Source organism: Equus quagga, chromosome 1 (genome assembly GCF_021613505.1).
Source record: "Equus quagga isolate Etosha38 chromosome 1, UCLA_HA_Equagga_1.0, whole genome shotgun sequence".
In the NCBI taxonomy this organism is placed as follows: domain Eukaryota; kingdom Metazoa; phylum Chordata; class Mammalia; order Perissodactyla; family Equidae; genus Equus; species Equus quagga.
This window is the reverse complement of record NC_060267.1, coordinates 5,087,735-5,113,315: the sequence shown is the minus strand read 5'-3', so window position 1 is coordinate 5,113,315 and position 25,581 is coordinate 5,087,735. Positions and strand designations below refer to the sequence as shown.

The window sequence follows — 25,581 nt, the reverse complement described above, 5'->3', positions numbered from 1 at the left end:
AAATTCCTGTTTCTCACCCTGCCTGGGGCTTTGGAGTAGGATCTAGTCCTGACGTGCCCATGCTCCTGTTTGCAGTTGTTGGCATCCACCCAAGATGCTCCTTGGGGTATGTGGATGGGGGCTGTCCCAAAGCTTCGTGTAGTGGCTCAGGGGATTTTAGTAAAGAGCAGAGGATAGTATGTGAGAAAGATCAAGCTTGAATGTCTGTCGCTTACAGACTCCCGTTAAAAGAGGCTGCCCCAACCACAGCCCCCTAAGAAGGTAGCAACGGTGTTTGTTTCTTTAGCATAGGTTACCACGTGGTGTAGATGGGAGCCTTTCGTCTCAGCCATGGCTGAAGGAGTAGGAGAGGACACCTGTCTCAGAGGTAGCCAATCTTTAGACCGCTCAGTGTCTTATGAGACAGCCTCATACAAGAATTTTCCCCAAGAGGGACTAGGGTAATAGAATCATTCTCCCCTCTGGGGCATCTGATTATGAGCTATAGAGAGAGCATTGGCAGCTGGTAGTGGGAGCAGAAGTGGAAAGAGCTGTAATTGTGCAACCTGAATTATTGCTGTGTTTTGAAGACACTTCATAAGGAGCTAAGGAAGTGGTGTGCTGGGACTGGCTCTTAGGGCCTGAAAGCTGGTGGTGTGCATCTCTTCCCAGCTCCGCCTTCAGAGACTCCAGTTGGTGGGAGTATTGAGACCACAAAAATTGGTTTTCGCTACAATTCAGGTCTCCCTCCTCCAGATACGGTTGTTAAACGTTACTATCACCCCACTGGGCTGGGGGAGAGGGATGTAGATAGGAAGAGAGGCAGCAGTGACCCCCTCTGGGGCCTCTGTCTTAAGAACAAACAAACAATGTTTAAGGTAATACGTTAACATGATTGTTACTAAGATTATAATAAATAAGTAAGAGAAAACATTGTGAAATATATGATTTAAATATCATTGGTTAAACTACAAGACTCAGAGGAACGTGGTCAGAGGGGAGTACCTTTCCTGTGCTGAGTAACTTTCAGAGGCACGGGCCCCACCCCGGCCCACAAAGGAGGACCTGACAAGCCGGTTAAGTCTCTGGCCCTATTTCCACAGGGATTCTTTACCCCTATTCCTTGAGGTAACCCGAGTGCACACAGTTACTTAAAACCACAAGAGCCCAATGAATACAGTTTTTGAGGGCCCTTTTCTTTTTCAGTGTAGAGAAAATGGGACAGATTAGCACAGTAAAAAGAATATATATGGAGGTTGAAATGAGGTTTGAATTCCCATACTACTTCACCCCTTCCTGGTAGCCTAATTTACTTAGCTATGCCTCAGGCTCCTTAGCTGTAACAGAGGGAGAAAAATACGCTCAGAGGTATTTGTAACGACTGAATGAAATACCACGTGTGGAACATCTAGCATGGTGCCTGGCACTTGCTAGCACTCAGCGGCTGTAGTTCTTTGCCCCCCTCTGCCATACTTATTTAAGCCTTTAGACCAGCTGCTGGTGTTGCTGACTGTGAAGTCAGCAGACTTGATGCAATTGATTAACTCTCCACTTATAGTAACGTGAATTAGGTTGTAATGATATTGCATTTTTTTCCCTGAGGACGACCAGCTCTGAGCTAACATCTGCTGCCAATCCGCCTCTTTTTGCTGAGGAAGACTGGCCCTGAGCTAACATCTGTGCTCATCTTCCTCTACTTTATATATGGGGCGCCTGCCACAGCATGGCTTGACAAGCGGTGAGTAGGTCAGCGCCTGGGATCTTGGCTGGCCACCCTAGGCTGCCAAAGCGGAGTGTGTGAACTTGACCTCTGCGCCACCAGGCCACCGATATTGCCTTCTTTATAATTTTATGTTTTTGTCCTTAAGGTCAACTAAAATATTTTAAATATAGCTATCATTATTACAGTCCTTTGAAACAAGCTTTTCTCTAGACTTAGGGAGCTCCCATATCTCACTCCACAAACGACTATGCTCATTTTACTTTTGTTTTTAAACAAATATTTAGATTATGGGCAAAGAATTATGCTAGGTGTTGTGGGGGAAGTAAGGAAAATGGATGCTTACGTAATACACGGTGAAATACACAACAAAGAGGGATGGGAGGGAAGAGCTTCCTGAGTATTTTCTTCACCCACCCGGCTTCTAGGCACCTAAGCTGAATAATAAGGCTGTGTGTCTTTTGAGTCTTTCATTTACTATGTTCGTTTCTTCACCATTAGTTTACTTCGGTCATCTGCCCTTCATCCCATTATCACTGCTGGTACAGGAAGGGGCAGATTCACCCATTTGCCAGGAGTAAACCACCGGCCGTGGTGCTGCTCAGACCAGATGACTAAAGGAGAGCCCCTTGCACATGGACTGGTTTTGGGCAGATGGGCCTTAATACTTTGCCAGAATTGAATTTGTTTTGAAATAAAGTTTCTGATTTTCAAACAAATACTGTGATGTAGAAATTACCATACTTGAGTTCATGTTAGAATAATCCACGCTCTAAATCTGTTTGACATTTACCCCTTAAGTATTTTGCATCACTAAATCATTTCTGTAGCATCTTAAAATGTTCCTAAGTAATTACATAACATTCTACGTCCCCAGGGCCTGTCCCATTAGTGTGAGTAAAAAAAAAATAATAAATTGCAGTAATTAAGACATAATTATGTTGTCTTGAAAAGCTAAGGGTCATTTGGACTTGATTACTCCAGTGGTTATCAGTGCCAAAGGAAAGTCAGGGAACTACGCTCCTGCCTGCAATTAGCCATCTGGGACTGACACTTTGGTCGTCAGAGGCAGCACCTTTGGAAAAAACTTCAACACTGCCCTTTAGACAAGCTACAGCAAATACGAGACCAGTGTAAGGGAGGTGAAGAGAGGGTGAAGGTGGAAGGAACAGCAGCCTAAACATCAGCGTTTGGCTGGGGTGAAAAACTCTCGTCACTCAGGCCGCCTCAGGTCCATATATGGTGTTCAAATGGAGGTTTGGGAAGAGCCTCTTGTAATTTTGGCTAAGAACACCCACACAGTCACCTGGTTGGAGGGCCCACTCACCTGGAATGCAGGGGGTGGTTTTACGTATTATAACGCCCGTTCGTTGTGTAGAGGACCGCTCACCTGAGCGTGTGCCTAGCTGGCAGCGCCGCTCCAGCTTCACCCTCCCACACTTAGAGAATTGCCAGACCTTTTTATCCCCTCACTACCAAAGCTCTCAAGTCTTTAGGGGCGGCGCACGAGTCTCCTCAAACCCCTTAAACGTCCTCCCACGGGTCTCCGGCTCGCCGTCCGGTCTCCTCGTCCTGGTTTCTCTCTTTCCTGCTGCTTCAGGGGTCTCGGGGGGACCCGTGGGTGGGATGCTCGGCTCTGCTCTGGGGCCCCAGCATTGGAGAGATGCCCCGCGGCAGAGGGGTTCCAGCCCCGGGTGGCGCGCGGCGGCCGGCGGCCCCGGGGCGGCTGTGGAGGAGGCTGCGGAGGAGGATCCGGAGGAGGCTGCGGAGGAGGAGGGAGTTGGCGGCTCCGAGGCCCGGGCAGCCGGCCCCGTCCGCGGCGGGCGCTCGGCGGTCCTCCCTCGCTCGGCTCCTTTGCTCATATTTGGACTCGGCTGCCCGTGCCCAGGAATTTCCCGTCATGCCTCCCGCCGCCCCGTCCGTCGCCCGAGCCGGGAGGGAGGGAGGCGGAGGCTCGGCCAGCGGCGGCGGCGGCCCCGGCCCTCCATGCGCCCGCGGCGGACCCTCCCGCGCCCCCTCTCGCTCCGCCTCGGCCTGGCTCTCGGCCTCGGCCTCTGCCTGGCCGCGGCGCGGGGAGCCGCGCACTCGGGTAAGTTTGGGCTCCCGCCCGCCTCGCTTCCGCCGCCTCCCCCGCCCGCCCTGCCAGGTTGAGGGTGACCCCGACCCCGGATGCCCCGAGCGCCGCCGCGCCCGCCGGCCGCCCGCGGGGACACCCCTTCCCGGGCCGAGGAGGGGCGCGCGGGGGAGCGCCCCGCGCGGGCCTGGGGGGCGGGCTGGCTCGCCCCCGCCGACGGGAGCGTCTGGCCGCCTGGCTGACACCTTATCCCGCCCCGGAGGAACCTGAGCCCGGGAGGCATCGCCGGCGCGGGCCCCGAGGGAGGGGCCTGGCGGGGCGGCCGCGGCGGCCGGAGGGGACACCGCCCGGCTCGGGGGACGCGGGGCCCCCGGAGCTCCCTCCCCGCGCAGCTCGGCCCCGCCGAGTGGCCGCTCGGATAACGGGCCGGCGCGTGGGAATCGCCGCCAGGCCCGCGCCGCGCCGCGCGTCCCGCAGGGCGCACCCGGAGCGCACCCGGAGGCCCTCCCGGCGGCGCGGCCCCGCCCGGGCTCAGGCTCCCGCGGCCCGGCTAGCGTTTAATAGGCCAAAAGCGAGCGGAACCCGAGTGTGCCAGGTACCCGTTTTCTTTTGTTTTTAAGCGGAGAAAAGCATCCCAGTCTGTTTTCCAAGTTTTACGCTGGACTATTTCAAGTCAGACTGTGTGACGGAAAGATGCCATTCCTGCCGCCTTTGGTTTAGGACCGTAAGCTATCAGGGTGGTAATTTTGAAGTCTTAAGAGGATGATTTGAAAGATAGTTTTCGTTAGATCATGTGGAAAATATCAGTGAGGATTTTTTTTTTTTTACATAAGGTCATTATAAAAAGAAACTATTGAAAGTACAAATGTCGAGTTTAAGGTAAATGTGAAATTTTATGAACTTTTATCTTTGCGGTGAGTATTTCACGAGTCATCTAAAGCCTCGCAGTTCTTAGTTTTATCCGGAATGGAAAAACAAAAGTTATAATTTCTCAGAGTTGACGTTTCTTATGAAATTTTGTTTCTGCCCCCTATAGACTAAACTGTCAAAATAAGATAGGGCTAACAGCTAGGATTTACAAATTAGCTGGAAGCTGACTCTATTAAGCATAGATTATACTCAGCACCCTCTAATCTATCTCTTCATATTTCCCTTTGCAGCACTGGTGGCAAAATAGACTTTAAAAGACAGTTTTGTCCATAAAAAAAATGTTTGGGATTCATGTAACTTATTAAAATTGTCAATTCAGTTTGTTGGGAGATTTTTATTTTTAAGATTTTGTTTTTCCTTTTTCTCCCCAAATCCCCCCAGTACATAGCTGTGTATTTTTAGTTGTGAGTCCCTCTAGTTGTGGCATGTGGGATGCCGCCTCAGCATGGCTTGATGAGTGGTGCCATGTCGGCGCCCAGGACCTGAGCTGGTGAGACCCTGGGCCGCCCAAGCAGAGCGCCCGAATTTAACCACTCGGCCACCAGACCGGCCCCTGGGAGATTTTTAAAGATACTTAAATGTGCAGTGTATAAACATTAAGTAATCATATCAATTTCATGTTTGTTTCTGATTAATATTGTTTTTTTAGAAGACCTGCTTTTTGTGGATTCATGCTTTAGAACTAACTTTAATGGTACTTCTTGGGAAAGCAACAGGTTCTAACTTAACGTTTTCTCAATGATCTGAAAAATACTGTGCTGCACGATAAAGGGTGGATTGTACAGCCAGGGAATATATGTATGTTTTCTTTTTTTTCCTCTGTGATGTGTTGACTTACCTAATACTTGTGGTAAAGCAGACCTCGAAGACCAAAATCCAGGGTACTGTGGCCCCTTGCCAGCAATTTTGAACACCAAGTTTATATCTGGACCATTTAAACATTTATTCTTTTAATTTTGGTCCCAGCTGACATATAAGTCTAATTTCTGGTGACTTTTATTAGGGCCCTATGTGAATGTCTGGAATTTTTTATATTGAAATAAGTAGCTCCCTGCCATTTGGAACTTTGTCACAGTGCCTGAACTGCCTGTCTGCCAAGGTTGCACATATACAACATCATTTAGTTTTTGAATCAACACATGGTTTTTTTGGCTTTTAAAGGTGGTGGTTCTAGTATCTGAACTAAAATGTTAACCTATCAGGTCAGAAATCTTTATTGTTTTGCTAAACTCAAGTACCGAGAATATCCAAAACATATCCCAAGAGAAGCTTTCATAGGTTTTTCTAATGCATTTATCCTTTTTAAATTAAAAATAAATTTTCAGCCGTTAAAGAGCAACTTTAGGAAATAATGCTTTTTGGTTCTATCGTAATCCGGTCACAGTCCCTTTGATTTTGTCTCACCTGTGTTACTGATTGTAGTTAGGGATTTGGTTGATGAATTTGGTTCAGATGTTTGGCTTCCTTCTCTGAAAATGATGAAGTCAAACATAGTCACCATGTCCCTTCTAACTCCGGGATCCTGTAATACTGTTTTTGTTTCTGTGGTCCTGCAGAGCCACCCACGACATTGGTTCCAGCTTCTGACTGTCGACTCTGACTTGCTATGCGTGTTCGACTGGTCTCCTTGTAGTCAGGTCTGATGGGTGTGGATCCAGTTTTTGGGGCCTGGATCTGCCTCAGGAGCGTCTTGCACATGCACACAGACACCCACGCCTGGACAGAGTTCCATGATGTTAAGCTTCTGTTATTTTCTTCCCCTCATCTAATAGGAGAAAGTGCTGGTTATAACCTGGGGTAAATGCCTAACTGCTCTTCAGGAACAGTTTAGCCCAGGCCGGGAGACGGTTTGACATTCAGTTTTGAAATTTGGGTCCCAGTTAGGGGCACCACTGGAGAGCACCCAAACCTTTCTGGGGTTGGGAGGCCTAGGGCTGGTTATTTGGGGGCGTTCCAGATGAAATGCCTTATATTGGGTTATCGCCTTTTCATCATATCTCCGAGGAGATTGACTTGGGCCTACCCATCTGGTTTATCCAGAAGTACATTGGCTTTGGATATGAGGGTGATCAGATAGCTATTTAATTTGACAGTTGTTTGTTAGCATCTCTGACTGCTGTACAGATATCTCAGGGCTTTACCTTGAATATTCCTATGTTTTCTCCTTCCTGGGCATGATGGGTTTTCCTTTTAAAATGCTCAGCACCATCCTGCATCCCTGTTCGCATATTTATCTCTATGGCATACCAAAGTCGTATTTATGGCTTTTAAGGAAATACAAATAAAGACAAAAGAAACCGTAGAAAAGATAGGCCAGCGATAAATCAACCAATTGACTTTATGGAGGACTTTGGTTATTGCCTCATTTAAGCTTCTGTAGCAAGTAACAGAAATGAACTTGAAATAGTTCTGGGAAAAAGAAAGAAAGAAAGGAATTTGATGGAAGCCAAATGCAGACAGACCTTATTAGGGAGCAGGGACTGGAAACCCTGGAACTTTCCCCGACTGTGGTCTTTGCCTTTCTTTGCTTCATTGTTCTCTCTTTGCTGACCATTTTTTTCTGCTTTCCTGTGTTCAGGATTGAATGTGGCTGCTCAGCAGCTCCTGAATATTTACATGTCCCTGGGTTCCAAGCCCAGGGAGAGACTAGATCATTGAGCCTTGATCCTGACTTCCTGAAAGAACCTGATACACATAGTTGGGATCACATGGTTGACCTAGATTTTCCCAAGGTCTCTTCGGATTCTAGAGTTCCTTGTGTATGGAGTGCAGATGTTTACGTGGTTTGATTTTGCATTTTTGCATTTTATATTATGGGGTTCTTAGTCCTTAAAATGTATAATTTGCTCTTGATTGCAGTGTGTGTGTGAAAGAGTGTGATCCAGTGGGATCCTGGGATGTTGGTGCAGCTCCTTCCTGCTGCTGCAGGAGACTGAAAGAGAAGCCCGGGGGCCGTAAACTGACTGGAGCGCCGGATTCAGGAACTAGAACGCAATTTGGGATCCAACTGAGTTGTGAAAATCCTGTTTAATAACAGCTAATTCATCCTGCAGATATCATCTGCGTATTTTCAGGAATTCACTGAATTCAAATGCTGAGTTCAAATACCACTTACAGGTATAGTCATTAAAACTAAGTGATAATTAGAGACATTCAAAATAGTAATGATTTAGGGACCAAGAGTTCATCAGTTATTTTCCTATTTCTCACACTTGTCTAGCATTTTCCGCCCTGTCCTTCTTTTAGACAGTCTCTGCTGCCTGGAATACTTTTCCCTCATAACCTGTTGACGTCCTTAAGGCCTCTGTTGCATGGTATTTGTGAAACTGTCTTCATCTCTTAGAATTTGTCATTTCCTTGTGCTTCTAAGACATCAGTTAGAGCACGATTTTACCATCTTGCATTGTAAAGACCATACCTACTCATCTTCTTCAGTGGACTTTAAGTTCTGTTAGACCAATGAATCATCTAGAAGAATTCTGATAGGCTGTTAGAATCCATTGCCCAACTTAATGTTTCCACCTTTTCCAAATGTTCTGAAGCTCTTAGGGCGTCCTGCTTGTTGCCACCTTTTTATTTTATTTGCTGAGGAAGATTTTCCCTGAGCTAACATCTGTTGCCAATCTTTCTCTTTGTTTTGCTTGAGGAGGATTCGCCCTGAGCTAATAATACCTGTGCCAGTCTTCTTCTAATTTGTATGTGGGTCGCTGCCACAGCAGGGCTGCTGACAAGTGGTGTAGGTCTGTGCCTGGGAACTGAACCCAGGCCAATGAAGCAGAGCATGGCAAACTTAACCCCATAGGCCATGGGGCTGGCCCTGCCACCTTCTTTTGACATTGGAGCTCAATCACAAAAAATCAAAAGGAAGCTTTTTCTTCTCAGTCCTTATCTGTTTTCTAGATTTTATAGGCTTTTCCATGAATATTCTAATTTCCTGTGTGAGGATTGAATATATAGAATGGTAGGATGTTTTCCTATAAACTGAGGTGCCAGGGGGAAGGAGAGTATAGCAAACTCATGTGGAAGGAAATCACCCAACATTTACCAGATTGAATAGAGAGGGCAGGTGTGGAAAAACAATTGTGGCATATATGAAGGCAAAGAGTGGGAAGATAAAGTACAGAGATGGAAAATTAGGTTTGGCCTAGAACTTGGCGGGCTTTTAATGCTAGGCTAGGAAATTTGGGCTGGGTTAGTAAGCTTGGAGATTGAAGGTTTTTGGGTCCTCAGAATGTCCTAATCAGAATTATAGGATATATTATCTAATAATTCAGAGGATGTATAAATCGGGGAAGAAACCATGGGATCAATAAAGAAGGGTCATAAGGGTTTTTCTTAGAGAAGGAAGACCTGGTCTAGGTAGTGACAGCGGGATTGGAAAATTGTTGCTGAGGTAGACTGGGCAGAAAGAAACAACTCATTGGATCTGGGGAAAGAGAGGGAGGAAGAAAAGATGAGGGTAAGATGTTAATCCTGGACCATTGGAAAAATGCGACCTCAGAACAGGTGGGTGGGTGGGAGAAAAATTAAGTTTTGCTCTAGATCTTTGCATTTGAGGTGCTGGTAGAACATTCTCATGGAGATGGGAGTCGAGTCAGAAACACAGGAGTGTAACTTGGAGAGATCGGGGCTGGAGATAAACATGTACGTGTAGGGAAGGTTACAGATGAGGGGAGGAGAAAACATCTGTTGGCCAGTGTAAGAGGGAGGCACGGAGAAGCCTCATGAAGGAGATACAGTTTGCAGTGGCTTTGACAGATGCCCAGCTGGCTTGTGGGGTTCCGTCCACAAGCTTCCCTAGTTTAGGGGACCTCTCATTTACTCACTCCACGAATAGTGCGTGGGACCATGGAGCAAAGGATCCTGGAACCAGATGACCTTCTTAACTGCGCCATTGCTCAAGCTCCTTCAGAGGCTTCTTATCGTTCCTAAGATAAAGGACTCCCTCCCTCTTTGAACGTCGGCATCGTCACCATCACTGAGCCTTTCTGTCTGCTGACTCTGGGCTTCCTGTAAATCATCCAGCTGGCCTTGCACACGCACTGCTCAGTCTCCTCCTTCCTGCTTTGACCCTCCCCAAGAAGGTGAAGCAAGGACAATTCCCCCAATGGAGTACTCTGGCGTTTTTTTGTTCTTTAGATGGGCGCTTTTTATTGCCGTGGTCAGGTTCTTATCCATAACACAATTGTTGGCAATTTCCTAGTGTATAATAAAAAAGTTCATCATCAGTCATGTCCGTCACTCTTTCTTACAGAATACCTTGCTTCTCTGATCTCTTCAAGTGTCAGCTGCAAGGTTCTTGAGCACTTGAGTTGATCACTCTGGCCACGGTGCCCTGACCTCCGACCCTGGCCGGGGTCACCTGGAGTAGCAGTGTCACCTGACATGTGTAGGTTTGGCTTCCCCAGCTGGGTGCTGATTTGGAAACAATTTCTTGATACCTGACTTCATTGAGGGGCTTTCTTTGCACAGACTGTAGAGGTTTGTGAATCAGGGACATGGTGACGGGTGAAGGAGAGAGGACCGGCTGCTGTCGGAAGTGTGTTCTCAGGGCCTGGCTTCCTGACCAACGGTAAATCCTGAGCCTAAGTTTCTAAACATAGTACATTCGTAACATTGTCTGCACTGACCTATTTATGTTCAGTATACAGTATTGAGTAATTTCTAACTCAAAAAGGGACCCTCCCATATGCTAATGGTTGTGCTTTTAGTAGCTGTTGACTGAGAAAATACATAGAGTAGCAAAAAGCCACTCTAAAAATTTGAAATGAGTTTTTTAAGATAGAAAAGGATTCTCGTGTGTTGGAAAGTACACAGATGTGGAAATGGTGACGCATGGTCTATAGACGACGCCTGCTTTCTTGCTTTGTGGGTTCTCTCTCAGTGTCTGGTGGCTTGTCGTCATCTCCCTTAAAATGGGGTGGAGGCTTCTGTTTGAAAATTTGAGTCATAGCTGAAATTTTGGAACGACAGGAAAACTTCTCAACATCGTCTTACAACAGCAGCTGCTTTTTATGCTCGGCAATGCACTTTATGCTAAGACTGGGCTGTTAGCCTCAGGGGTTCGTACATGAATACTTTAAAAAATTATATTGTCAGGTATCTGAGCATCATTCTTTGGGCTGTAGTGCTGTTTTTAAGATGAAATTAGTAGATGATTTGCATGCAAGTACACACCTACAGCAGCCTCCCTTATGGCCATGACATAGTTGTCTTCTGTTACTATGAGTTACACAATGAATCTTTATGGTTTCTTGGGTCAGTTATTTTATTTAAAGGCAAAAAAATCCCCAAAGACCAACCCTTCAGTACGTGTGTTAAACTTAAGGCAATATTGAAAGTAAGCCTGTGCTACATGTTAGAGTCTTTAAAAAACATCAGGATGGCCCTGGTGTAAAGCAGAGAGCCCTGCGTTGTTCGTTTCTACTTTCCTTTCCCTTGTTGTTACTGAGTTTGGTTATCAGGGAATCTGGGCTGGGCTGGGGTTGGGAGAGATCTTTGGTGACTGTTGTAGGTGGGTACTTATTTGATCTTAGATTGGTGGGGTGCACCTAGGGGAAGGTAGGGCCGTATCTCCCAGTACATAGTCCAGGAGATTAGATAGGACAGTGGGTGAGGGGCCATGGCGGTCTTGGAGCTCTGGTCTCGCAGTAATTGAGAGTGAAAAAGAACAAGTGCATGCACTGTGGTCCTTGCTCCTGATGTCTTGGTGTGTGAACATGCCTTCCAGTCGGACTGCCTTAGGGCGCCTGGAGGAGGATGGCTTGAAGGCCGAGGATGTTTACCTGTGTGCAGAGCCAGTTGAAAATGGCAGATTCATTAGCATATTTGCATCCTTGTGTAGATGTTCATGTTGCCAGCGAGTCTGTGCAGTGCGATGAGAAGTGCATTGGATAGCCAGTTGGAGACTGGGTTTTCCTAGTCCTGTTCTTGCCTAGGGCATTTAAGCTCCCTGTGCCTCAGTTTCCACATCCGCAGAATGAATGAGTTGGACTGAGTGATACCTGATACTGCTTTTGCTTTAAGATTCTGTAATCTATTAGTTGTCTCATAGTCTCCAGGTAGCTTTCATAATTTTTAATGGAAATAATGTGATTAATAAATTATACAAAATTGTGTCTTCTCTTGTTACGTTAGGTTCAAGTTGTCTATTTTGTGGAACTAGATATAAATGTTATTCCACGACTAAGACCTAACGTTTGAACTTTGTAGCTTTGTGTGCCCAGTAATTTGATCCGTAAGCAAACTGACATAACCCGTTAAAGATTTAGTATTTATTTAGAGGATAGGTTACAGTGTAGGAGAAGCATCGTATTACATGTCCGATCTGAAGTCATGGCATTAAGCACTAGATATTATGTCGGTTGCCCTAAGTGTACAGCTAAGAATTGCTTATTTAGACTCTATGATCTATCTCAGAGAGTAAAGTCCTCTCTCATCAGGGTATGCTGCCAGTAGAATTTGTCTTTGACCCTCTTTGAAGTATATTTAACTCTTAAACTAGTTAATTTGGTCTAATCATTAAAGATGAAAATCTTCTCCATTGAGCTTTAAAGAAAAAACCCCTGCTAATTTGATAGGTTAAAAAATATCTTTTTTTTTCTGAGGAAGATTAGCCCTGAGCTAACATTTGTGCCAGTCTTCCTCCACTTTATATGTGGGTCGCTGCCACAGCATGGCTGATGAGTGGTGTAGGTCTGCACCCAGGATCGAAAGCTGTGAACCCGGGCCACTGAAGCGGAGTGTGCTGAACTTAATCACTGCACCATGGGGCCAGCCCAAAAGTATCTTTTCTTGCCTTTAAAATATATTAGTAAGTGTTTGCCCCTTTTTATGATAAAATGTTTCACACCCACAAAAAGAATATATAACATCTATGTAAGGCATTAAGAATAATTTTTAAAAATCTGGGGACCCCTGCTCAGCTTCAGAATTGGAACGTGGAAGCTGCCTGTGTGACCTTCACCCGTCCCTTTCCACGTCATCCCTCTGCTCAGAGGAGCCCACAGTCATGCATTTGGAGATTATCACTTAACACAGATGGTAACTGGTAAACTCTAGCTTTCTTTATAGTTTTACCTGCATATTTTGTTGTTTAGTTTTGCATGTTTGGGAACTCTGTATAAATGGTATCGTCTGCTCTGCATCTTCTGTGACTTGTCTTTTCCCCCCCACTACATTCTGTTACACATATTGGTGTATGTAACTCATTTTTTTGAGATTAGCACTTCTTTTATCTGTTTTTCTACTTTCTGATTATTTATCTCTGCTCCTTGCACATTTATCCATTAGGTTTCTTGAGTTTCCCTGTGGAGTCAAATCTTTGTATCTTCTCCCATTGCTTTCAAGCTTCATCATCCATATATCAAATAATAATAATAATAATAATAATAATAATAATAATAAAAGTGATCATAATAATAGCAAATCCTCACATACGAATGTTACGATGTGCCAGGCACTAGTCTAAATATTCGCTGTTTACATACATTAAGTCATTTACTGCCTGTGGCAATTTTTTCAGGGAGCTACAATATTCTCATGATAACTCATGTATTAAGATTGGGCCCTGAGGCACAGAGGCGTTCAATAATTTGTATGAGTGTGATTTGAATCTGGGCAATCTGGTTCCAGAGTCCGTGCTCTTAACCATTACACTATTCTGACTCCTGTGTTGTCCTTTCTTTTAATTATATTTTGTTTTCCCATTTAACTTTTTAAGGTGTTAAAATGTTTCTGTGACGTTCAGGAAAGAATGACCCTAGTGTGGTGTTCAGGCTCGTTCTCTCGGACAGCACCAGGTGTCAGAGTCATGCCACAGTTTAATTTCTTCATGGGTAGACCAGGATTTTCTTATACAGCTTTTCTGTTTTTTCTATTCTCTGGGATTTATTATTGCTTTTATTTTATTTTAATTGGAGGGAAAAATATGCCTTTTTCATTATCCTTCCAAAATCTTTCACTTTTTTACTTTAGGCCTATGGCTTGGCATTGATTCCATTGATTTCCTGTGGTAATTTGGACCAGTTTCTTCATATTTAGACAATGACATCCTCTTTTAAAAACGATTTATGTGACCTTAAATGAATCATTTAATCTTCCTGAGCTTCAGATTTCCCAAAGAAGTTGCATTTCAGTATAATTATTTTATTAATCAGACATATATAACCACTAGTCAGAACTTCCTTGTGGAATAACCAGGGAGACCATGAGCGAAAAGAACTAAGTAAAAGGAAGCTCTTGATGGTGCTGGAAACTACTGATTTTACCCAAACCCCTCAAATTGCAGAACAGGAGACTTTGGCATAGAGAGAGAAAGTCCCTTTGTACCCTAACTCTCTTATATAGCTTTAATCTTTTCCCTAAAGTAGCCAATTGGTTAACTTTTTCTCTCACGTTCTGTGGCTTTATGACGTCTTCAAGTTTCCCGAGCTCTTGGATAGTCTCCCAATGTCCCTTATTTAAACATTCTCAGGCTTTTCTCATCTTAAGAAACAAACAGAGAGTCGCCTCCGCCTTCCACGCCCGTGGCCAGGCTGTGTTACAGGTTGTTACGTCCTTGCTGTCTCTGGTTGCCGTCCATCCAGAAATAGGGATTGAGCCGCGTTGCATGTCGGGCGCCGACTCCTCCAGTCTCTGGATGCGTGTGAGCCAGACTCAGGCCTGGTCCTCAGGCACTGTCATTCTTAGTTTGGAAGCAGCATGGCCTGTGGTAGACAGAGCACCGTTTTGTGGTGGGAGCAGGAGGGAGAATGGTTAGAGTCGAGGGCAGAGAGGAGGGCCAGTCCGCTGGGGCCGTTAGCCATACGAGGAGTTCAGATATTGTTCTGTAGGGTGGAAGCCGTTAGGGGGTTTTAGGCAGGGAGTGACAAGATCCAATTGGCAGTTTAAAGTAGTCACTCTGGCTGCTGTGTGGAGAATGGATTGTAGGGGCCAACGGTGGAAGCAGGTAAAAATTTAGGCCCAGGCCAGTGGTTCAGATAAGAGTTGATTAGGGTTTGGACCAGAGCGCTGGCGGCAGAACTAAGACCTTGCTGATGGGTTGAATATAGGGTCTAAGAAATGAGAAGAACCATTTATACCATTGCACTGAAACTGCTTTGGCGGAAGCCGCTAGTGGTGTCCACGTCATTAAAGCCAATTGTGTTCCCCGGTCTTCCTGACTTCAGGGCATTCAACACATTGACCACTGACTCCTGGAAATGGTCTTTCCTCTTGGTTTCCAGCTCTGTTATTATTAGATATGTGATCTTAGGCAAATTAATTCAGTTGTCTGTGCCTTAGTGCTTGCCTTTTTCAAAATTCAGCCGTGCCAGCAATTCCCAAATCCTTGGTATGCTTGGCATGAGCATCGCCACAGAAGCCTGCTTAGTGTGGCTGGCAGAGTGGCCGGCTTGCCAGAGTTCCCTGCTGGCCGAGACACGCCCTGCGTGCTGGTGGTTAGCTCTCCCTCTCTGCGCCCTCCCTGCTCTCTGGCCTTGGCTCCTTCTGTTTCGAATCCCAGGGGGAATCTGCTGGATTCTCTTTCACTCACTTGCAGGAACACTGTGTGCACTTGAGATGAGTTGGGACCTGGCCTTTTCTCCAGTATGTCCCCTCTGCACTTCAGCAGAAGTTTTTCAATGGGTTTATCCTAGTTTGGTTTCCAGTGCAGATGGCGGTTTCCCTCTGTACCGCGTTCACCTTCACCATGTCAGTGAGACCTGGCGGGAATCTGACTGAGGGGGAACACGAGTGAGTTCCCTTTTCAAAGGGCTGTACTTGTGTTGCTGCCCTGTCTTTGTGTGTGTGCGTGTGCATGTGTGTGTGTGCAGTCTCTCTTTTTCTCTCTGCTTGTGTTTTTTTTTTGATCCCCCTGTGCCACTTCTTTGTTTTGGAACTCTATCTGAGGGTCATTTTTTAGTAGGTGCGTTTAAATCATTTATATTTTATGTTATCATGGCCATATTTGATGAAACTCCTTGTCCTGTTGTTTTATCCTCTTTTTATGATCTTTTCCGCTTGGTCTTTTGCCATATGGTTTCTATGTTTTATTTGCTTTTATCTTTCATAGGGATTTGAAAAGTTGACGTCATATTTTAGGTTCCATGACCTTGAAAAAGTGCTTAAAAACCATCATTGAGCCTGAACTAATCTAATTATTAAACGTAAGGAAACAAGATGCAACAGCATTCGGCTCTTCTCTGCGGGAGGAGTGTTGGATCCTTTGATTTTTTCTGCTGGGCCTCTGTTAACTGCAGTGGGGCCTGAGGATCCATCCGTGTGGTTATTGTTGAATTTTTATATTACGTGTTTTCCCTTGTTAGGATTATTTTTCTCTCTTTCATTAGTTATATAATAGCATCCACTGTGTTCAGCGATTGCCACCATATGGCCTCTTATACCTTCACTCAGCTGTTCTTGAGGAAGTTTTCATTCATATGTCATTTGGCTAGATTCTGTCCTTGCATTTTTTCCTTTTTTTTTTTTTTTGGTATGGAAGAGTAAGTGCATGCACGTTTCCTGAGCTCTTCTGTTATTTGAGGGAATCACAGACTGTTATAGAACAGGTTAGGGGCTGGCCCGGTGGTGCAGCAGTTAAGTGCGCACATTCTGCTTCGGCGGCCCGGGGTTCGCTGGTTCGGATCCAGGGTGCGGACGTGGCACCGCATGTCAAGCCATGCTGTGGTAGGCGTCCCACATATAAAGTAGAGGAAGATGGGCATGGATGTTAGCTCAGGACCAGTCTTCCTCAGCAAAAAGAAGAGGATTGGCAGCAGTTAGCTCACGGCTAATCTTCCTCAAAAAAAAAGAACAAGTTAACCTTTCCTTGCAAAACAACATTTAAATGGTGAGAGGAATCCAAAAAAATCTTAATTAGGAGCCTGGAAAATGCTTGTAGAATAACCTGAATGCAAATAATAGTGTACTTATGGACTATAAAAAGTTGCTAGCATTCTGTATGGAAGAAGAACCCAGGAACAGTAGAATTTACTGGCATTCAGATGACAAATTAATGTCAGTCACAGGGTTACTGCTGGGAATTCACTGCCTCCAACGTTGTGGGTAATTCTTGGGGTCGTGATACAAAATGTTTAGAACGGTGTTATCTTTGAGTGAGAGTGGGTGATATTTGCAGTTTTAGTGGAATTGCAACAGTTTCGTAACTCCTACTGAGATGTTCAGATTAGAGTTGACCAAAGGTTTACTTTTCCAAATTCCTGTTTTATTAGTACATTTGCTTCATGTGTGCATAAAGTTAGGTCACTCTGTATGATTGAAACAGTTGATTTGCAAACTTGAAATTTTTCTTTTTTGTCAAAGGTAATGATTTTTTTAAGTTGCTAAAGCATAATTGCTGAAATAGGAAAATTAATCTTAAATTAATCTTAGCTGAGTTGTCTGTTAGACAGTCACCTCATTCTTACCCTGTCCAAAACTAAGCTAATTAAACCCTCCAGCACACACACATGCACTCATTCTCTACGCGCTATCTCAGACCCACTCTAGCTTTTCCTTCTCAGTAGGCAAAGTAAAATTCACTGAGCAGTCTGCTAGTTACTTCCAAAAACATTATCTCATTTAATCCTTCCAAAACCTAAGGAAGTGCTATGATATACATTATGCAGGTAGGATCAGAGAAAGTAGCTAATTTGCTCAAGATTTATCAGCTGGTTAAGTGATGGGGTTGGAGTTCAAACACAGCTCTGACTCTTTCCTGCCTACTGCACAGCCAAGATACTGTAGAGGACTCGAGTCCCATGGGAGCCAGGGCATTATGCACAGAGAGGGGGGAACACAGAGAGAGCGACATTTGAGTTCCGTTCTATGAGAACATTTACTGAGCCTTTATTTACAGAGGTGAATAGCACTGACTACTCTGAAGGAGCTCATAGGAGAGGCATATATGTAACACGCGATAATAGGTATACTAACAGAGGTACCGATATAGGAAGCAGTAGAGAGGAAGGACTGATTCATCTTCTAAAGGAAGGGATGGGGAGACAGGTGAGGGCAACAGCTGTAAAGGGAAGTGTCCCAGAGGAGGCGATATCTAGCCCGGCCATATCAAGGGTCTTGAAGGTTAAGAAGAGAGTTCCTTCTTGTATAATACAGAGTATTGGGTGGTATGGTGAGGGTAGGAAAGGTGTGTGGGAAACAATAAATAGTTGGCTATCGTCAGAAGAGAGTATTTATTCAACAATACTGTTGAAGGCCTCCTGAGGGTTAGGCGGTGTGTGACATAATAGAGATGAAGAAAAGGACAAGGGCGCTGGAATGTGGCGTGTCCCAGGGAGCACTGGGGCCTGCGGTTTTACAAGGAAAAGAAGCGAGCCTGATGGGGCTCGAATGCCAGGATCGGTTGGCTGAGTTTCCCCCACAGGTGCTGATGTGCCACGGAAGACATGAAGCAGGGTTATAACGTGGTTGGAGCGAGGACACAGTGCGTTGGCAGCAGTCTGAAGGGTGGATGTGAAGGGAGTCAGGTCAGGGGCAGGAAGACCACTAAGAGGCCATTACTGTGTTCTAGATGAGAGGTGGAAAGGATGCATCTGAGCAATATCTTGGAGATAAAATTGAAAGCACTTAGTATTGATTGGATATGGATGGTTAAAATAGAAATTGATGGACGGTGCCTCCCAGGTTTGAGGATTAGTGGCTGGGTGGATGAGAGTACTTTTTTTTAAAATTGAATTCATAATAGTTTACATCGTTGTGAAATTTCAGTTGTACATTATTTCTTGTCTGTCACCATGCAAGTACTCCCCTCCACCCCCTGTGCCCCCCCCCACCTCCCTCCCTCTGGTAACCACTGAACTGTTTTCTTTGTCCATGTGTTTGTTTATATTCCACATGAGTGAAATCATACAGTGTTTGTCTTTCTCAGTCTGGCTTATTTTGCTTAGTATAATTCCCTCCAGGTCCATCCATGTTGTTGCAAATAGGATGATATTGTCTTTTTTTACAGCTGAGTAGTATTCCATTGTGTATATATACCACATCTTCTTTATCCAGTCATCGGTCAATGGGCACCTGGATTGTTTCCATGTCTTGGCTATTGTGAATAGTCCTGCAATGAACATAGGGGTGCATATGTCACTTTGGATTGTTGATTTCAAGTTGTTTGGGTAGATACCCAGTAGTGGGATGGCTGGGTCATGTGGTAGTTCTGTTTTTAATTTTTTGAGGAATCTCCATACTGTTTTCCATAGTGGCTGCACCAGTTTGCATTCCCACCAGCAGTGTATGAGCATTTCCTTTTCTCCACATCCTCTCCAACATTTGTTGTTTTGGGTCTTGGTAATTATAGCCATTCTGACTGGTGTAAGGTGATATCTCATTGTAGTTCTGATTTGCATTTCCCTGATGATTAGTGATGTTGAACATCTTTTCATGTGTCTGTTGGCCATCTGTATATCTTCCTTGGAAAAATGTCTGTTCACATCCTCTGCCCATTTTTCGATCGGGTTGTTTGGGGTTTTTTTTGTTGAGTTGTGTGAGTTCTTTATATACTTTGGAGATCAACCCCTTGTCTGATAAATGATTTGCAAATATTTTCTCCCAGTTAGTGAGTTGTCTTTCTGTTTTGTTCATGGTTTCCTTTGCTTTGCAGAAGCTTCTTAGTCTTATGTAGTCACATTTGTTAACTTTTTCTTTTGTTTCCTTTACCCCAGTAGACATGGTGTTCAAAAAGATGTGGCTAAGACTAATGTCGAAGAGTGTACTGCCTATATTTTCTTCTAGGGTTTTTATAGTTTCAGTTCTTACATTCAAATCTTTAATCCATTTAGAGTTATTTTTGTGTATGGTGCAAGATAATGGTCTACTTTCATTCTTTTGCACGTGGCAGTCCAATTTTCCCAACACCATTTATTGAAGAGACTTTCTTTCTCCATTGTATGCTCTTGGCTCCGTTGTCAAAGATTAACTGCCCATAGATGTGTGGTTTTATTTTGGGCTTTCCCTTCTGACTGATTGATCTGTTTGTCTGTTTTTGTGCCAGTACCATGCTGTTTTGATTACTATAGCTTTGTGGTATGTTTTTTTAATTTTAAAAGATTTTATTCTTTTCCTTTTTCTCTCCAAAGCTCCCTGGTACATAGTTGTATATTCTTAGTTGTGGGTCCTTCTAGTTGTGGCATGTGGTACGCCACCTCAGCGTGGCTTGATGAGTGGTGCCATGTCCACACCCAGGATCTGAACTGGTGAAACCCTGGGCTGCCACAGTGGAGCCTGCTAACTTAACCACTCCACCATGGGGCTGACCCCTTTGTAGTATGTTTTGAAGTCAGGGATTGTGAGGCTCGAGGGTACTTTTTAACAGGATCAGGAATACTGAAAGAATAATAATTTGAAAGAATTATTAAATTGATGAAGAAAGAAACAAATTGAGTTTTGGATATGATAAATAGCTCGAGGTGCATGTGTAATACCCAAATTCCTTTTAAAACTTGATTTAATCACCTACAGTTAATAAAGAAAACCAGTGTAGGACAAAGTAGAAAGAACATGTTACACAATATTGTATTTCCTTCCTTCTATGATCTCGTTCAGGGCTCCTCCTCCCTCCCAAGTCCAACATGCTGTCAAAGGATAGTAGATAGAGGCCAGTAAGGTTTACCTCTCCATGGAATGGAGAGAGTCCATTTCCATAAAACTTTCCTTTCTCTGCCGTATCAGATACCAGCCACAGCACATCCATCATGAGAATTTTGTTTCATAATTTTATTACTTTCTGCAACAGAAAGTAAACTTGGGGGAGGGATGCTAAAATTCTGACACAAGAGCAAATATTTATTTGCAGTTTCCAGTGCTAAAGCTTTCTATTCCTGGAATGGTGGCAGAGTTCTAACTTAAAATATTTGAAACAGGATTTAAGGATACATATTTTTAGGGCTTATATTCGGCTCATTAAAAATAGTCTTTTAGTGGTGCATCACGATGCTGTAGTCGATGGTTCCAGGCATAGGATTTAGCCTGCCTTGGCAAATATCTCTTTAGATGAAATGGTTCATTAGGCACTGCATCCTTTTTGCGTGAATAAGCTTTATTTTTTGATCAAAAACCTACACATGGTTCTTGGTACAGGGGAACTTGAGATGGAAAGAACAGCCTCCAACTCCGCCTCAACCCTCGGGAGGGATGTTTTAAGTCATTCTTCTGAGAGTTCCCTAATGCTGCTCAGTCTCCTTATAGCACTGCTTCTCAGTTCCTCCACTTCAGATGCTATCTGGTTATGAAAAATAACGATTCGTCTGCTCTCTCTTCTGCATTCTGACTGCCATTGTTTACTGATCTGTTGGTCTTTTAATTCCCCTATTGTCCTTTTGTAACATTAATATATTTACTCATCAGCTTTTGATAGGCTACATTCCGAGCTGTTATGACAGAGAGGTCCCAAGTAGAGTGACTTCCAGAAGTAGAAGTCTGTTTTTCTCTCCTTGTTGCCCCAGGTTAGGCTGCTGGATAGGTTTTCCTCAGGATCTGTGATGTCTGCCATCCTCACCCAGGAGCTTCTGTCTCAGTGTGTCGTGCTGTGCAGTGGCTGCCTTTTCCTAAGGGAGAGGAAGTCTGAGCAAGTGGCTTTGTCTTTTCAGGAGGTGACCTGAAAGATCACTCATCATATTGACTCATATTCCATTGGCCACAACTCAGTGTCATGTTCACAGCACAGCAGGGGAGGCTGAGAAATGTAGCTGTGTGTTCAGCTAACATTGCAGAGGTTCTGTTACTGACCCGAAGAAGGAAGAGTAGATGCTGAGCGTCAGGTAGCATTTACCAGTCTCACTGGTGTCCCTTGCGCCTGCTTTATAAGAGGAGCGGCCTGATCCTCTTACGCCTTCCTCTGCCTTCCTTTCTGGCCTTCTTTACATTTTGTTAGCTATGTACATTTTCTTTTTGTTTTAAAACGTAAAGTTGCTAATGTTTACACTCTGTTCTGAAGTCACAGCCAAACCTTTGTCTATCGGTTGTCTCTAAAAGCTTGTATTGTTATGCATATTGTTTACTCACAGTAAGCAATAAAGTGAGCTATTACTACAGTCTTTCTCTGTAGGTCCAGCAGCATGATCTCTATCCACTGGAAAGGATGTACATTTTTCTAGCATCATGGCAAGTGGATTGATTTTTCTTGTATTTATAGGGTGATTAAAATCAGGGCTCTGTATTTCTCAGGTCTGCATCCGGGCACTGACTTGTTAAATCAGTGAGAGAAGCTGCAGCGAAGGTGTTTGGTGCCCAGGGAGCTTTCAGTCACTTCAGGAAATGAGGTCTTTGTGGTCGGTCATTTTATTGTGACCGGAGCTACTCAGTCACTTTGGTAGCCACGTGAAACTGTTAGTTCTTGAAGGATTGGGACCAGTTTGCTAGCTCCAGGTGGTCCATGGTGAAGTGGCTCCCTCCTGGCCTTTAGTGTCTGACTAGGAGAGGAGAGCTGTATCTTCTGCCCAAGGTAAGAGTCTCTTTGGGATTTTTAGGAATAGAAGGGACGACTAATGAGAGACACGCTGGGCTTTTCAAGGTGGTCTCATTGTCTTTGGCATTGGACCGCTCATCCTTTCAAACCCTGTTACTTTCCCAAACAAGGACAGCAATCTGTGGCACAAGAGTCCCTGCCCTTGAGGAACTTTTAATGTAGTAGAAGAGATTAAAATAGACTCCAGTTCAAGATCTGGCTCCATCATTTACTACTGGCCATTTGACCTCAAGTGAGTTATCCTCCGAACCATAGTTTCTGCTGGAACACATAATCCCCAAATCCCAAGGGCTTAAAACACCGAAGGTTTATTTCTTGCTTGTGTTGCGTGTCCAAGTCTGTCAGATGGGAACTCTGCTCCATATATCCTTACTCCAGGATCGTGGTTAATGGAGCAGCCACCATCAAATTGTGGAACATTGCTGGTCATTGTTGGAGAGGAAAGAAAGTTCTGGAGAGGCTCGCACTAACAATTAAGTGCTCTGGCTTAGAAGTGACACACATTATCATTTTCTGTTCGCAACTTCCTGTCCAGAACTAGTGACATGGTCTCATTTGACCACAGGGGGCCAGAAAATACGTTCCCACCATGTGCCGGAAAAATGGAGTACCACAAATGTTGGGCAAATAGCACAAATGGCCGCCACATATAGGAATGTCTCCCTCAGGGTGGATGTGAGGATTAAGTGATGTTATGTACACACGTATACAATCACCTACTGCAGGTGCTCAAAAATGATTGTCGTTAGCAACAACATCATCAAAGTAAGATGTAGACATATAAAATATTTGGATAACAATATAAAGTGGGACTAAACAGTCTTTCTTATAAGACATATATGTATATGAAAGTGCCTTGTAAATTAGAACATACTGTGCAAATGCACGTTGATATTATTATCGCCCAGCAGATATTAGAAGATAACCTTAGAGCTTGGCTCATTGTTGGAGCTAGACCTCCCTAGTAAACTCTCAAGAAATGAAGGTTGAAGCTGTAAGAATAGGTAAGATCTACAAGAAGGAGATTAAATAGTGAGAAATACAGAGAGTTCTGGAGGGGGAGCTCTGGAGCATAACCACTGCTTGGAACCAGAAGGAAATATCACAAGAGATTCAGAAGCGATTTTCCAAAACAGAGAAAGAAGATGATGCTGTGTGGGATTGTAGAAAAACCAAGTGAAGAATGTTTGCAATAAAGAAAACAGCCCCATAAAATGTCACTAAGAGGCCTTGAGCTTCAGTTCTGGGAGTTCCAGGGGGCTCTTAAGGGCTGATCAGTGGGGAGCGTTCCTTCGGGCAGGGGCAGGAGTGCTGATCTAGGGTGTCCAGGTGCCCCTCTAGTAGCAGCTTGTGAGGAAGCCCTTATAAACTGCGAGTTTGCAGATGAGACTTTGCAAGCTCAGAGTGAAACTTCCAAATGAATCCTAACTAGTCAGTGACGAAGTTCGAATTTGCACTCAAGTACCAGAAAAGTGAAACCAAGCTGCACTGTATAAACACAACAAAATGAAACAGTCAAAAAAGCTACAAAATTCCAGAGACATTTTTTATGGTAATCAAAAATGATTTGCTTATGTGGGTTTTGCTTTCTTGTTGTTGGCACTTTTTAAATGTTAAGAAAAGCTTTTTAGGTGAAACACATATATAATGTAAAAGCTATGAGCTGTGAAATGTTGACCTTAAACAACTAGACCGCTAATTATTTCTCCAGCAAAAATGAGTTTATTCAGAAATCAGCAACGAATTGCAATTTGGAGTCTTCCACCATGGGGAGCCATGTGTGGCTCCCCAGCAGCAAGGGAGGAGAAAGTCTTTTGTAGAGGGGAAGGCTAGCTGGGAGGGCTGTTGTGAACAGAGTCCACTGGAGGAGATGGGAGTTTGAAGTGTAGTGTCTTTTCATTGGCTTAGTGGTGCCAGGCTCTCATTGGCTGAGCTCCTTGCCGGGGAGAAGTCACCTCTCTTTTTCTGGTTGGCTCTGCTTTCTAGGCAGGGCATGAGAACTCCCCCTTGTGGCCTCTTGACTCCGTCTTTAATGAGGTTTCTGTTTAATTTCCACAGAAATCAATGTACATTTTAGAAGAAAAAGAGATTTATGTTTTATGTTGATGATAGAAGTTTAAAATATTAATGTGAGAATGAATAAATCCTTATATTTGACTAGATACTTTACAAAACAGGAATCCTGAAAAAAGGGAGTGTTTAATGGAGTTATAATTAGCATCAGACGATGGACTTTGCCCATAATTCTATTTTAATTATACCATTGGTGTCCCTTCTTAGTGGACACAGAATAACCATTGCATCGTCAATATTAGGTACAATTCTTTGTGTCTTTTTCTTACTTTGATGTGAACTGAATAATAAAGACACTGTAGGTACTATGACATGTAGACAAGTGAGGTCTCAGCCTAATGTTTTCTCCAGCTGGCTGCTGACCTTTGATAAGTCTCTTTATCTCTGTTTTGCTGTTTGCAAAATAAAGGTGGATCAGTTCATTCTTTCTCCCCCTTTTTTCCTGCTGAGATACACATGATGGATGCTATTTCATGAGCAACATACTCACATAGTCGTACGCAGTCGATGATTATAGACTGAGGGATAGTCGTCTAGGCTGCACATTCCTGGCGCTGCTGTTTGTAAATCCACTCTTTTCTCTCCTGCTCAAGAAAATATGTCAGAAAACAAGTCAACAAAGGTGACATTATTAGAGAGAGAACTCTAAACACATCCTAGTTATTTTTTTAAAAACTGTACTCTCAAACAGGCATCTGAAGACAATTTTTAACAAATTACTTGTGAAACACCTCACAGCTAATTCTGTGCCTGTGGTGAGTGGTGACTTCATGTTCAAAACTGGTGGATTGATTAGGTGTTCTCCAAGATTTCTTCTAGTTCGAAAGTTGTTTAATGATAGAATTCTGTTTTTCTCAAGCATTTCCAAGAGGTCTCATCCTTGTTTGTATTGGTAGGCGTTGCATGAACTCATAATGCCATGTATGTGATGTGGGCTCAGTGAATGTTGAGAGAATTTATTAACAAATTAATTTCCCTTTTCTGGAGATGGCTCTAATTCAGAATTTGCTTTCTTATCCCCTAGCAGGATGTACACTTTTGTAAATTTCAGGGTGGTACTGAGAGAATGGAGTCGTAGCATTTTGGTTGCTACTTTCAGAATCCTGTCATAACTATTCTCCTCGCTCTGATAAAATAATTCAAAGCTGTGCATTTCTGCACAGACTAAATGAAACAGGAAGTGCACCGGTTACCTCTAGAAGTAGTAAGAAGTCTAAACACTACTGATAGTATTTTCCAGCCATTTGTTGTTTCCTAAACATTATGGGATAAATTATAAATGTATTTCTCTGTTCATTGTTCATTTATTCAACAGATATTTATTAAACATTTACTGTGCTTACTATGTGC

At 43.9% G+C, this 25,581-nt stretch overlaps 1 protein-coding gene across 1 annotated transcript in view; it reads left to right on the top strand.

The window, feature by feature from the left end:
- The first annotated feature begins 3,008 nt into the window (after window positions 1-3,008).
- The window catches only part of MSRB3 (methionine sulfoxide reductase B3), a 158,083-nt gene continuing 135,510 nt past the window's right edge, over window positions 3,009-25,581 (top strand). Inside the window, exon 1 of the mRNA XM_046646410.1 lies at window positions 3,009-3,788. Coding sequence (XP_046502366.1) covers window positions 3,032-3,788 — 757 coding nt within the window. The 5' untranslated portion in view covers window positions 3,009-3,031. The remainder of the gene's footprint in view (window positions 3,789-25,581) is intronic.